This window comes from Platalea leucorodia, assembly GCF_965183815.1.
Source record: "Platalea leucorodia genome assembly, chromosome: 4".
Classification (NCBI taxonomy): Eukaryota; Metazoa; Chordata; class Aves; order Pelecaniformes; family Threskiornithidae; genus Platalea; species Platalea leucorodia.
The window spans coordinates 37,316,768-37,329,025 of record NC_138826.1 but is presented as its reverse complement, the minus strand read 5'-3'; the positions used below and the strand labels follow the sequence as shown (position 1 = coordinate 37,329,025).

Here is a 12,258-nt window from a genome sequence, read left to right as displayed (position 1 = left end):
TCTACATGTTCTTCCCACAACTCAGAAGAGGCACTAGACAGAGAAGCGAAGGCTCACAGCACCACAGATTTATTTACAACAGACTACAGACAGGCAGAGCAGCAGGCAACAGAAAATGAAAACCAAGGATAAACTCCCTTCCACAAAATGGAAACTATCCTCCCGTGAACAGGCAAGGAGATAACTGAGGGAAAACAAAGAGGAGAATTTCAGAAATTCAGATGACACTTTTTTTCTCTTTACACAGCTATTTTGCCAGGCTAAAGATGAACAGATTTGATACTCTCTAGGTAGCTCAGACATAGCAGACTCTGTAGCTGCTTCTACATCCTCTCTTTCCCCCAGTATCAAAAGAATTAGTCACAGTCGGAATCCATCCAGCGTTGGTTTAGGTTTATGTGCACTCCAATGCACTAATATATTTTGATACAAACGGATATTTTGTGGAATCATATTTTTTTCCTTTACATTCATCTATTAAACATGCCTCATCTCTTCAGCGAAGTTTTACAACACAACACACCTGCAACCAATGTATCAGTGGTGGGGGAGCATCACTGACCAAAGCTCATTAATTTATTTTACTTGCAGATTTATTGTAAAACCTGTGAAGCATTGAACAAGCATGTCCACTAGATATGTCCAACACCAGGATCTCAATATTCCTTGAGCCAGGCCAAGCCAAAACTAAAACACACAAAAATCCTAAGAAACTGGTGATAAATTCAGTTGTGGTGCAGTAGCTTAATGAAGCCATTGTAAAAAGATACATTTGGGGTTGATTTGTTTGTTTGTTTGTTTTGTTTTCACTCTCCCGTGTGCATTGTAGGAAGTACAGAACTGAGTAGATTGCAGTATGCCAAGACATAATGCCAGTGGGGAGCAGAAACACCTGATCCAAGTTATCAAAGGACAAAAATCCACAGTCCTGGTTGGTCAAAAACCAGCTGCTCCCTGAAAACAGGTACCTGTGTACTGGTGTCTGGCAAAGCTATCTTGAATCACCGCTCAGCAAATCTCTAGTGCACACGCCTGGCAGTGCTGAAATGACTTGACCACTCATTTTTACTTCTGTCCAACATTATGCAATCTTTTTGCAACTGCAGTAATGAGGGCAGCTCCCTTCCCACTTCCATCTTCAGAGAGCATGAAAGTCACATCACACTGAGGTGCCAGTTCTTTCACTGTTTCCCGCAGGACCCTAGAAAAACTGAAAGGAAAGGGAGAGAAGAACAGGACATTTTAGCAGCTGTTTTCTGGTCCGAGACCTTAATATGTATCTATTAGCAAGGAACGATAACCTCAGCCAACATCTTCCACTGGTTCTCCACAACATTCCTTTCTGTTTGTTTTTCCTGCTATTCATGAAAGAGACAAGTTTTTGTACACAATCAGATTTTAATTTCTATTTCTCCACTTTAATTTTGTTCAGCATGATGCCAGACTCCCCCCTTGCCTTTAGAGATCATGGAGGTGGCTCTCTTCTCCCAGCTCAAAAGCTAATGCATCTACTTCCAGGGCTTGCTCACACAATAATGACCCAACTGCAAAAACTCAACACAGCTTTCCATCTGGGACACCCAGATATTGCAGAAATCCCCCAAAACATTGGAAAATAAATGTTAGAAGAGTAAGTTCGCTCAACACCCCAGAGAAAAGAGCCTCCCAGTGCTAACCGGACTTAACTTTGCAATTTTCGAACCTTTGGCTAGGCAACGGAAATTACAGGATGCAGGGAAACATGTTAGATCTTTATCCCTTCTCATTTTTTATCATCTCAGCAGAAAGCTGGTACAGGTCAGTACATTTTCACAGTGGGAATGAGCAAACAGCAAAGGGAAGCGGTACCAAGGTACTCACTGTGGATGGAGCTTGTACAAAGTCCCATCTACTCCAACGGTGATTTGCAAGTGCTCCACACCTCGGTTTTCTCTCTTCTTCTCTACAATAGCTGCCAGTCCTGCCCCACAGAGCTGGGCGGCTCTCTTCGAAACAGCTCCACACACCTCCTTCACTATGATGCTGTCGTCGCATGTGCTGTCCAGGCCGAGCTGCTGCAGAATTCGCCGGACTTGGAGGAGGGCGAGCCGGTCACTGCGCAGAGGGAAACACACGCAGCAGCAAGGCATTAGGGGAAGCTTCGGCAGGCATGCAAACAAAAGTCTTACAGCTGAGACTTTGCCATGATTCAAAGGAAATGGGACCACTTCTCCAACTCTAACAGTCTCCAATTGTTTTAAGGCAGATTCCAGTCTGAATTCAGATTGAAAACTTGCTCCTGGCATGCCCTTTGCTATGTTACGCTGTATTTCCAGAAAGCACAAACAGTAGTTATTCACCTAACTCCCAAAGTCATGAGGGAGCTGAGCCAGATCAATCACCTGACTGTTATTCTTGATCTCAAGGCTTACACACTACCTTCCAAGGTTTTCAACAGTAGAAATAGCCTGGAAGACCACTGCGATCATACACAGATATGTAGATAAGCACATATTCATGGGGTATTTGTATATCGCTGACTTTTTTTTTTAAAAAAAGTACCATTTTAAGTCCTACAAGAAACACTCCAAGTATAATCATGCTTGATTGTTAAGGCATCGAAGATAACACAGCTGTGCGGACAGGAAATGATAATTCATATAATTACAGAATAATTCTGGACCTCCCCCAGTTCCTTGGTTGTGACTTTTATTCTGGGGCTGGGGGAGCGGGGAGTGGGGGCGGAGGTGTGCAAAGAAGAAAAATATAATTGACTTCTTGAAGGAAAGGGCTCCACACACTTGCAGAAGATTATTTTCTAGAGGTCCCAGACGACCTTAAGGATTTAAACCGCATATATCTAACAACTTTACCTCTCAATCTGAGACAGGAATTTTGTTTCAAATATGCCTCTTTTCCTGAGTGATTCCGAAATCTGTCCTCTGAACAGCAGTCCTTGTTTGGTTAAGTCGATCAAAATTTGCCTTACTATTTCACCTAGGTACATTCCACTGGTCATTTTTTCATACCTGTTACATTATAAAAGAAAAAAATGTGCTTTTAAAGAGATGGCATGTTAGCTCTGTTTAACATGAGTGGTATGTACATGGCCTATCAACTCTCGAAAAAGCAGTAAAAGCTTGCAGAGTAACAGCCACTGAAATCCATCTTTCAGCCATCAAAAATCTGTTGCAGTGACCTCAAATGCAAACTTTAATTACAACATATTTACCTATGTTAAAAGGTAACAGAACTAGAAAAAAAACTTGCAATATTAAACAGAAGATCGTGTTAAAGCCAGAGTCCACACTGAAGTGGAACATTTCCCTGTCCCCCCCATGCATTCACCAGTGAGTCATATGTGATCAATGCTGTCTTTACCAAACAAAGAACGGTCAAGTTCAGTTTACCCTCTGCACAAGTTGTAATTTACCTTTGAAAAACACTTCAAGAGGAGGAACACAGCAAGAGCTACACTTTGCAGGGAAATCTTATGAGCTGCACTGTTTGGTAACTGCCCCAAGGTGAGAACAGTGCTGTGGTAACAGAAACAATGTACATCTTTGGTTTTTGTGTGGATATCTGCATTACTTACCATGCAACAAATGAAATATAATATTAAAATTTCCTTTCTGATTATTCATTCATTAAGTACAATTTAAAAAGCAGCCAGTGTGTCTCCAAGACTGACTTAATCAGGCTCTTAGCATCAGGACCATCACATTTACCTCTGTTTCCCTGGGTTTAGTGAGCCTTCATCTACTTCTGTATCATATTTTGTTCTAATGTTGTCAATGCAGCCGTTGTCACCAAATCCTCCCCATTCTGTATTAATGCACATTTTTCCTTCATCCCCTTCCACTATTTCTATGTTCTTCATGTCCTCCATGTAGCACGCATTGCTGCCCGTTCCTAGGGGGAAAGAAATGACAAGGCTTCAACCAGAAAAGTGAAGGAGCAGCTGAAACACATGGAAGATGATTGCAGCAATCTTCTTAAAAGCTCTCTTCTCCACATCTGAAATTTCAAAGATCTCTCCATATCTTACAGAAGCAAGTGCTAGCCAGTAATGCTAAGAGTGCTGTAATTTATCATGACAGAATGTTACCAAGTAAAATGGGTCCTGAGCAGAAAATTCCCAGTGTAGAAGAATGGAGACTCTCTGCTAGAGGTCAGAATTGGCCTTGGCAGCTGTTGGCAACCACTGATCAGTCATTGCTGCCAGTCTGGTTGTAATGCACCACAAATCACCTTGCATGACAGCATGCTCCGAAAAGCAAACCCTGCCAAGAGCCTAGCAGCCAGTCAAGCAGCTACCAAGTCTGAAATTATTTGGTGAACATGGCCTCATCACTTTCAACACAGGTTATATTAACTAATATAAGGACCAGTTCTCCAAACAAAATGAGATCGCTGGTGCACTTAGCCAGCCGGAAGAGTCTGTTTTCCAACTGGGGCTTCATATCTTACATGCTTGAACTTGGAGGGATCTACTGGGGGAATCATCTAGAAAGCCCAAAAAGAATTCGTTCAAATTTTAAACAATATTTTCTTGTTCCAAGGCCTATGACCTGGCTACGCAGTAAATATCAATACACTTGCCAAACTGAGTATTCATGCTATATCTACTGTTCCCATATTCTTCTACCAGGTACCATCAGAGATATGATCAAAAGTCCAACAGATTCAGGATCCTATCTGCTACAGGTACTATTACACTCTCTTTTAAATACCATACAAATCTGCCAAGAACTCCAAGTGACTAGTAACACCATATATCAAACTCAAATAAAAGACGTTGTTTTACAAATTCCAAAATAGGGTGCGAAGCCTAGCACCTGCATATATGCTTTCTTCTTATGGTCACTTCAATATCACTGTACCTGCAATAAGGCCAATCTCACAGTTTGGATCCTCATATCCGCACGTCATCATTGTCCCAACGGTGTCATTCACCACTGCTACAATGTCCAAGTCAAACTCCTAAAACACAAGTCACAATGAGTAGTGGGGTCCCGGAGGAAGATGAAGTGTGCATTAAAAACACCAAAAAGAACAGAAAAGAATAGCTCACATTTCTTCTCCTGATGGCTTCTCTCAGCATATCAACAACATCTTCCCCCTCACAGTCTGTTGCCTTGAAACCTTTTGTCCATCCCACAAGTGTTCCCTGAAACAGGAGAGGAAAAAAAAACGTAAGTGAAGATAGAGAGAAGACTGGAAGTTCCAAGCATCAGTTTTTTCTTGTCTCCACCCCACTCTCCCTCCTTGCTTTTTTTAAATAATGTATTTCCCTGGACTGCGACACTACTGCGAGTGTCTAGTGCAGAGTGTGTGCGCATGTATTTTTGTTACTCAACCGCTGATGGTAGTGACTCCAGATTTACTCAGCTATTTATCAAGACACTGCCAACTCAGTGCCTTCTAACAATTTTCTCATTTGGAAAACCTTCCCATCTCACCTTCTTCTGTGCACATAGCCGTTGCATTATCTGGGTGGGAAAGACTGTAAAAATGCTTTTGCTGTAAATAATTAAACATTAATATATATCTACTGTTAATTTTTGGCTCATTTACTGAAGGACACTTGGTATGATACTAATTTGTATTCTTTTTGGCAACACTAATTTGTTTCTTTTTGGACAGCAACCTGGCCTGACAGAAGTAGTTTTCCAGGTTACATGAATTAGTCTTCCACTTGATAACTGGTTCTGGACTGTCTGTCCAAATAAGAAAAAAAAGAGGGCAACTGGGAAAAAAAGCTGCTCTTTAAAAAACCCTCAAGTTCTAGCAACAGTAAGAGATCAAACACACAGGGCGACATACTATGGGACCCTGACACAGATGTGTCTCACTCAGTTTACCACCACTGATGTAGAATCTGTTTCCTCATCATTTGTCAAGACCTAAATAATATGCTGTAGGTTTGGAAGGCATATTGAGCGGTCCCCTCACAAATAGCCAAGTCCTGTTGCTATACTCTCAACTGTGATCTGAAAATTGAGACAGAGTAGGCTAGCTTCTAGACTTTTAAGTCTGGTGAAAACCACCAGGAAATAAAAACATTCAATAAAATAGCAGTCTCTCATTTCCCCAATATCCTACATATTTGACTAGAATTAAACAGCACAACCTCCACCACCCCTCTTTGGAAATGCATCAGAATAATTGAGAATTATTTCTTCCTGAATTTGGGGGTTTTTATTTTAATTTTTTTCTTACATCAGATCCGGAAAGATGACAATATGGTATCTGTCAATAAGCCATATATGTCAAATTAACAAATCTGAGACGTCCAGCCCTTCCAAGCTGAACAAGCAAGCTCAGTTCTGCCCACTGACACTCAACAAAAAGAAACTAATGTAGTTCAGAATTCATACGGTCAGAGTTGTGCAGCACAGTTAGGAAAACACCCTGGCATTGTAACTGAGCAAGCGGAAGGAGGCATCTATTCTCTCTTGCCATTGAAGAGTTAAGGCAGCATAAGAGATTCCTGGGCTATTAAAAATACGTAGGCATTTCACTATCATAAGGGCTTAATCTTTATAGAATAAAAGCTGGTAACATCCATCTCTTATCAGATACAAGAGGTGAAAGTTCTACCTCCCATATGCATATAGGATAACTTTCTCATGAAACACAACTAATTTGCACGGTAGAGTAATAAAATCCCCATAAAATAGGGGAAATACTCTCTCCAAAGACTAATTTGCACGTATCTATCTATCTATCTCTTGTCAACCTTATAAAGTCCTACTTGGAAGAAAACATTTAGAAGAATAACTTTTTGCTTGCAATCTCCAAACCAACAAGTCACCCTCACCCAAAACGATGTCATTTACCAAGCAGATGCGCAGCTGCAACTTGACCCATTCTGTGTTGCAGTTCTTACCTTGTCAATGCTGGCTTGCCTGCACGGGAAGGAGAAGGTGAAGCCCAGAGGCAGTCGAGCACCTTTAATCCCCATATACTCCAGAAAGTCTGCTATACACTGGACAATATGGTCAAAGAGCTAGAAGGACAGAAAAAGCATATAAATCTCACAGTAATCCCATGCAATGGGCCTTGGCTGGATCAGTTAAACATTCATTAGAGGTTACCTCTTCCCCTGTCCCTTGCATGATCTCCAAAGGAATGGCAAAGATTTTGTTATACATTTGCACTGATCTTCTTCTCCCACTTTTGATTTTGACCAGCAGAACCCTGAAATTTGTCCCACCAAGATCAAGGGCAAGGAACTTTCCTTTCTCTGTAAGAGAAGAAAGCTATTTCATTTTGGTGCTTCTTGTAGCATGTTTGCCAGTCAGAATGTCATACTCTGCCACACATTCCCAAGAAACTTCATCTGTGCCAATGATAGCATACTGCTCCCTACAGCATTTACCCCATCAGCCTGCTAGCATGGGGCAGAAGGGCCAGCCAGATAACATTGCAGGAAGCACCAGTTTGCCAATATAAATCACGCTGGCATTTTTCACAATAATTGGCATATTCTTCCCGGAAAACAGACAAACAACTTTCCTGCACCACCTCCAGGTCATCAGGAAATGACTTCACCTGTTCCATCCGGTGTCCCACAGACATACGTGGGTAACATCTTCACTGTGGCACTGGCGTGCGTCTCTCGCTTTAGCCCATATTCCAGCTCAGTCCTCATTTTGTTCTTAACTTCTCTGAGAGTCTCCAGGGAGAGCAGAAATGGTGCAAGAGCAGCATCGATTTGCTTGCGCTGAGCGGCCAGCCTGTATGCCACCGCTGTGACCATAGCAGCCCCCTTCCCACTGCCGCTCACAGAGAGGAGGAACCGAACATCACAGTTTGGGACCAGCCTTCTCACCACCTTGTGCAGACGTTTGGCATACCTACAGGAACAAAGAGTTTCTTTAGACTCTCACAGGCATTTCATGCTTAGTTTACTTCACATGCACTTCCAATACATGCACACATCCAACAGCACAAATGCTGAAGCACAGCCAGAGGAGCACAAGGTCAGAGATGGGTACGATGCTCCTGATTTCTGGCTATTCTGCAGAACCTGCACACTTATAGGAACATGAAGATATCTCTAAACAAGTGCCAGTGCCGAGGGAGAGGGACACTGGAGAAGAGCCAGGCAACAGTGGGGAGTCACAATCACAAACAGAGGATGAGAGTCTCCGTTTGGAATCAGACTTCCATCCAGTTTGGGAGAAATGTTTGGGAAAGTTTCCAGTTTGGGAAAGCACAGGTTCAAAAATTAAGAAAACAAACAAACAAACAAAACTAAACCCACAATGAACTGTAAGTGTCCTGGAGGCCCAGGAGTCACTTGAGGAATCAGCTGCTCTTCCCCAGACAGTATTATCCCATGTGTCATGTTGTTCCCACCCCACCCCAAGTTCTAAAGCCCCTGAGACAGCTTCGCAATAACTAAGCCAGCCTGATCCTCTGCACTCCACCAGATCTCACTCCAACCCTGCAGCAAAACCAGCAGTTCTCTGAAAAGCCACAGATATATGCAGATGGAGACTCTCTGCAACATCAACACGTGGCCAGCAATTACCAAATCCTCTTTAGTTACTTACTGGGGGTGGGTTTTATAGAGTCCCCCATCAATCCCAACAGTGGTTCGCATCCTTAACAGTTTTTTATTCTCTCTCAGTCGGGTCAGTATGGCTGCTAAGGCAGCAGCACAGAGGTTGGCTGAGCGGAAAGAAACGATGGTGCAGACATGCTGAACGGCGATGCAGTCCTCTTCAGAGGGAAACAGGTTCAGCTCTGTAAGGATCTCTCTTGTGTTGCTCAGACCTTCCTTATATCTACCCCAACACAAAAGAATACATCATCTAATGCAAGTATATTAAGGCAGAACATAAATCAATATCTTCATGTTGGCTCAAAAAGAAATGAGAGAAGACCAGGGCACAACCTATCAGGCAGCGTCGTAATTGGTTCCCATAAACCAGTAATGTCTTTCCTGCACTATTCCCAAAAGTACCTGGGGCAGAGACCAGACTTTTAAGAGGCTGCTTCCTGGGGTTCAGTTTTTGGTGAGACATACCAATTAGCTGGCCAAGATGGGAACAGGATAAAATATTTAGTCCACGGAAGGAGAGCACAGGAATATATGTACAGCTTCACTCAATAAAACAAAGAAAAATATTCCTGGAGTAACAATGTGGACCAGGATTCCTCTTCAAAACACCAGAATCTGTCAGTTTTCCATGTAGTTTTCCATTAGGTGATCCAGAGTCTGTACTACATCACCACAACCCCAGTATTGCCACATCACAGAGCTGAAAACTGCAACAATCATCCCATGTGCTCAGGTCTCCAAAGAGACGTTGTTTAAACAACCTGCATCTGTGATGGTTAACAATACATTTGCTACTGTGGTACTTCGCTAAAACTTTATCTTCTACCAACTCCTTCTTACAGAAGGATCAACTTTTCTCCTAGGCAAAAGCAAAATCAGGTTGAACAGTTCAGGATTGTTCCCAGTACTCACAGATTATAATTACACATTAATTATCATTGTTGTGCTTGTGAAAGACTAACAGCCACTCTCAAACAGCATATTGCAGGTTCTTACTTTTCCATTGCAGACACGTGTTTCATTTCGATCTTGCCTTTAGTAAGTAGAGCTGTTGACACTTTCCCATTGAAGAGTAGACCTTCCTTTGTCATTTTTAGAAGAATGAGTCTTACAAGTTCCCCCAAATACAGGCTGCTGATCATCTTCTCAAACCTGGAATGGCGCACGGGAAGGATTACAGGTGTTCACCAGGTTGCCAGAGCCATGAAAGGTTTGAGCATCTTAGGTTCTTATGCAGGTTGATCACATTTAAGCATGTACACAAAAGGGGGCTGGGAGCTAAGTTGTAGATGGGATGCCATCCTGAGGTCCTGGGACCCAACAACAGCCCCTCAGAATAACTGAGTGATTAAAGAGAATATTCAAAAGTCTTGCGAGCAGCTCAGCCAGGGGAAGCAGTTTTGATGAACCAGGCTTTAAGTGTGCCCTTTGATTACCTTCCTCCTCCTTCTTTACCCCTCCACAGCATCACAACAGAGCAATCCCTTATTTTTAATGACACATTAGCAATGGCAGCAGCAACCTCTTTGCCTGTGAGGCAGGGAGGTGTGAAAGGTACCCACCCTTCCCAGTAGGGAAAGGTCTGGATAGGACAGGACCAGGATTAAGTCAACTCGGGTTCACTCAACCCAATTCCTGTTCCAAAGGGGATCCTGGCAAAAGCTGGAAACTCACTCAGAGAACTCAGACTGCTGAGGCAAATTAGCCAGGGAATCACTTACAATTGTTTTCCAGGATTGAGAGATCCCAGATCAAGCTCCCGATCAAACTCTGTGCAGAGGTCATCCAAAGCACCATCATCTCCAAAGGCACCCCACTCTGTGTTAATGCACATCCTCCCTTCATCACCTTCCACCAGATCGATGTGCCTCATTTCCTCCATGTAGCATGCGTTGGTGCCAGTCCCTGTGCGTGTTGGAGCGAGTGCGGATAAATTACCTGTTTGTCCCAGGTCTGCTTTTTGTTTGTTTTAAGTCCATAATGTTTGGGAATAAGTCAATGTATTGTCTTTGGAAGAAAATAAAAATACATAACCCTGTGGTACAGGATGCTAATATCAAGCCACCTGCACTTGTTGAATAATCATTTCACAGCAAGTGAAAAATATTGGAAATCAATCTAAGGCCTGACTTGTTAAAAATTTTTTTTCTTTTTCAAATGTAATTCTATGTGCCTTAAAAAAGCCACCACGGTGCACGAAGTGGAGACGCTGTGGAAAGCGTAGCTGATCCTAACTACCAGACGTGAGAGGAATTCAGCTTTCTCTGGACAGGCAGACGGTAATTTTCTATACAGTCAGCAGAAAAGTTTAGTATGCTGGTCACAACTGAACCCAGACAAAATGGGGACTGTGGTATTTGATGGCAATGTGATCAGCATAAAAACAGCTGCTTTACAGAAGGCAGCCAGGCTTGAAAATCTGACCATTGGTTTTTTCTGTTTTCTTCCTGCTCTTTCCTGTACTGGGACACTCCCTTCTACTCCAGATTTGTTAGGAGTAAACAAATGAGGGGCAAAAAACCTACTTAGTGAACAGAAAAAATTACCAATTATGAGTCCAACTTCACAGCGCGGGTCATCATATCCGCAAGTCATCATGGTTCCCACGGTGTCATTGACCAGTGCCAAAACATCAACATCTATGTCCTAATAGCATAAAGATGAGCGATTAACAGAAAAAAAAAAGCTTAGAAAGCCTCCTGTGTGTTAAAGCAACAGCATGCAGACATACTCCCCGGGTCATCATTTGAAGGCCTGGTTCAGGAAAGCTCTTCAGTTGAAAGACACTCTACTTCCTTTTATAAGACTATCCCCACAACCCTGTAAAGTAACAAACATCTCTGAATTCTCAAGTGCTTGGCCAGCCAGGATCTTTGCTTGCAGGATTTGTTTTTCCCCAATCCAACCTCGTTTGCCAGAACAGCAACGTTATTGGTTTGAATTTTGTGATATGCTAGCACCTATGTATCTGTCCTTATGGGCTGCGTGCTAGGATAATGTCCTACCCCCTGAGCAGATCCCACCAAATGGGACAGAAAATATACCTACATAAATCCAGCTATTCAACACAAGACCATGTACCAATATCACACTCAAGTAAAAAGCCTTTCCATCAAAGCTGTGCAGTTTTCCTTTCACACTGAGGTAACTTGAGAAAGTAAAATCAAAGTTATCAAAGGATTCTTTAACTCAGATGCCAACAGTAGCAGGGGTCTGGACTTCACCCAGGAAGTCTCAGATCCTTTGTTCCTGCTAACTACAGCAAGACTGACGCAGAGAAAGAAGTGAACCAAAATCAAGGCTGGATTTTTACCATGTGAGAAAACAGAATTTCCTCTTTACTACAAAGATGTCAAGGTATGGAAAGATGCTTCATATTTCTTAGATGATGTTACCGATAGCACTGAACGTGAAAAAGAAGGCTTTCCAAAATACTGAAACGTAATGTTATTCAAAGGTATACACTAGTTCAAGGGCAGATCTAATCATGTCTTACTGCTGACCTCAAAAATTACCATCAATCACTCCATCCCACAGATTGAAATGGACGGGCAAGCCCTGGTAGAGTTAGGTGTGCCAGTATGAGATGATAGCTTCCCAACCTTCATCCCACAAGCCAGGCTACAAAACAGCGTGTATCCACATCTTACCAAATAGGTTCACAACAGACTCCCTTTAGTTCAGACAGACAGTGGGGCCATACT

The 12,258-nt window shown here is 42.6% G+C and overlaps 1 protein-coding gene across 1 annotated transcript in view; it reads right to left on the bottom strand.

The window, feature by feature from the left end:
* Positions 1-743: 743 nt before the first annotated feature.
* LOC309590027 (hexokinase HKDC1-like) overlaps positions 744-12,258 on the bottom strand; it is a 19,843-nt gene continuing 8,328 nt past the window's right edge. The window contains exons 6-18 of the mRNA XM_082310899.1: positions 11,101-11,200; positions 10,276-10,459; positions 9,551-9,706; positions 8,544-8,777; positions 7,537-7,841; positions 7,080-7,228; positions 6,872-6,991; positions 5,054-5,149; positions 4,863-4,962; positions 3,708-3,891; positions 2,853-3,008; positions 1,861-2,094; positions 744-1,210 (exon numbers count right to left, since the gene is read on the bottom strand). Of these exons, the coding sequence (XP_082167025.1) occupies positions 1,066-1,210; positions 1,861-2,094; positions 2,853-3,008; positions 3,708-3,891; positions 4,863-4,962; positions 5,054-5,149; positions 6,872-6,991; positions 7,080-7,228; positions 7,537-7,841; positions 8,544-8,777; positions 9,551-9,706; positions 10,276-10,459; positions 11,101-11,200 (2,163 nt within the window). The 3' untranslated portion in view covers positions 744-1,065. The remainder of the gene's footprint in view (positions 1,211-1,860; positions 2,095-2,852; positions 3,009-3,707; positions 3,892-4,862; positions 4,963-5,053; positions 5,150-6,871; positions 6,992-7,079; positions 7,229-7,536; positions 7,842-8,543; positions 8,778-9,550; positions 9,707-10,275; positions 10,460-11,100; positions 11,201-12,258) is intronic.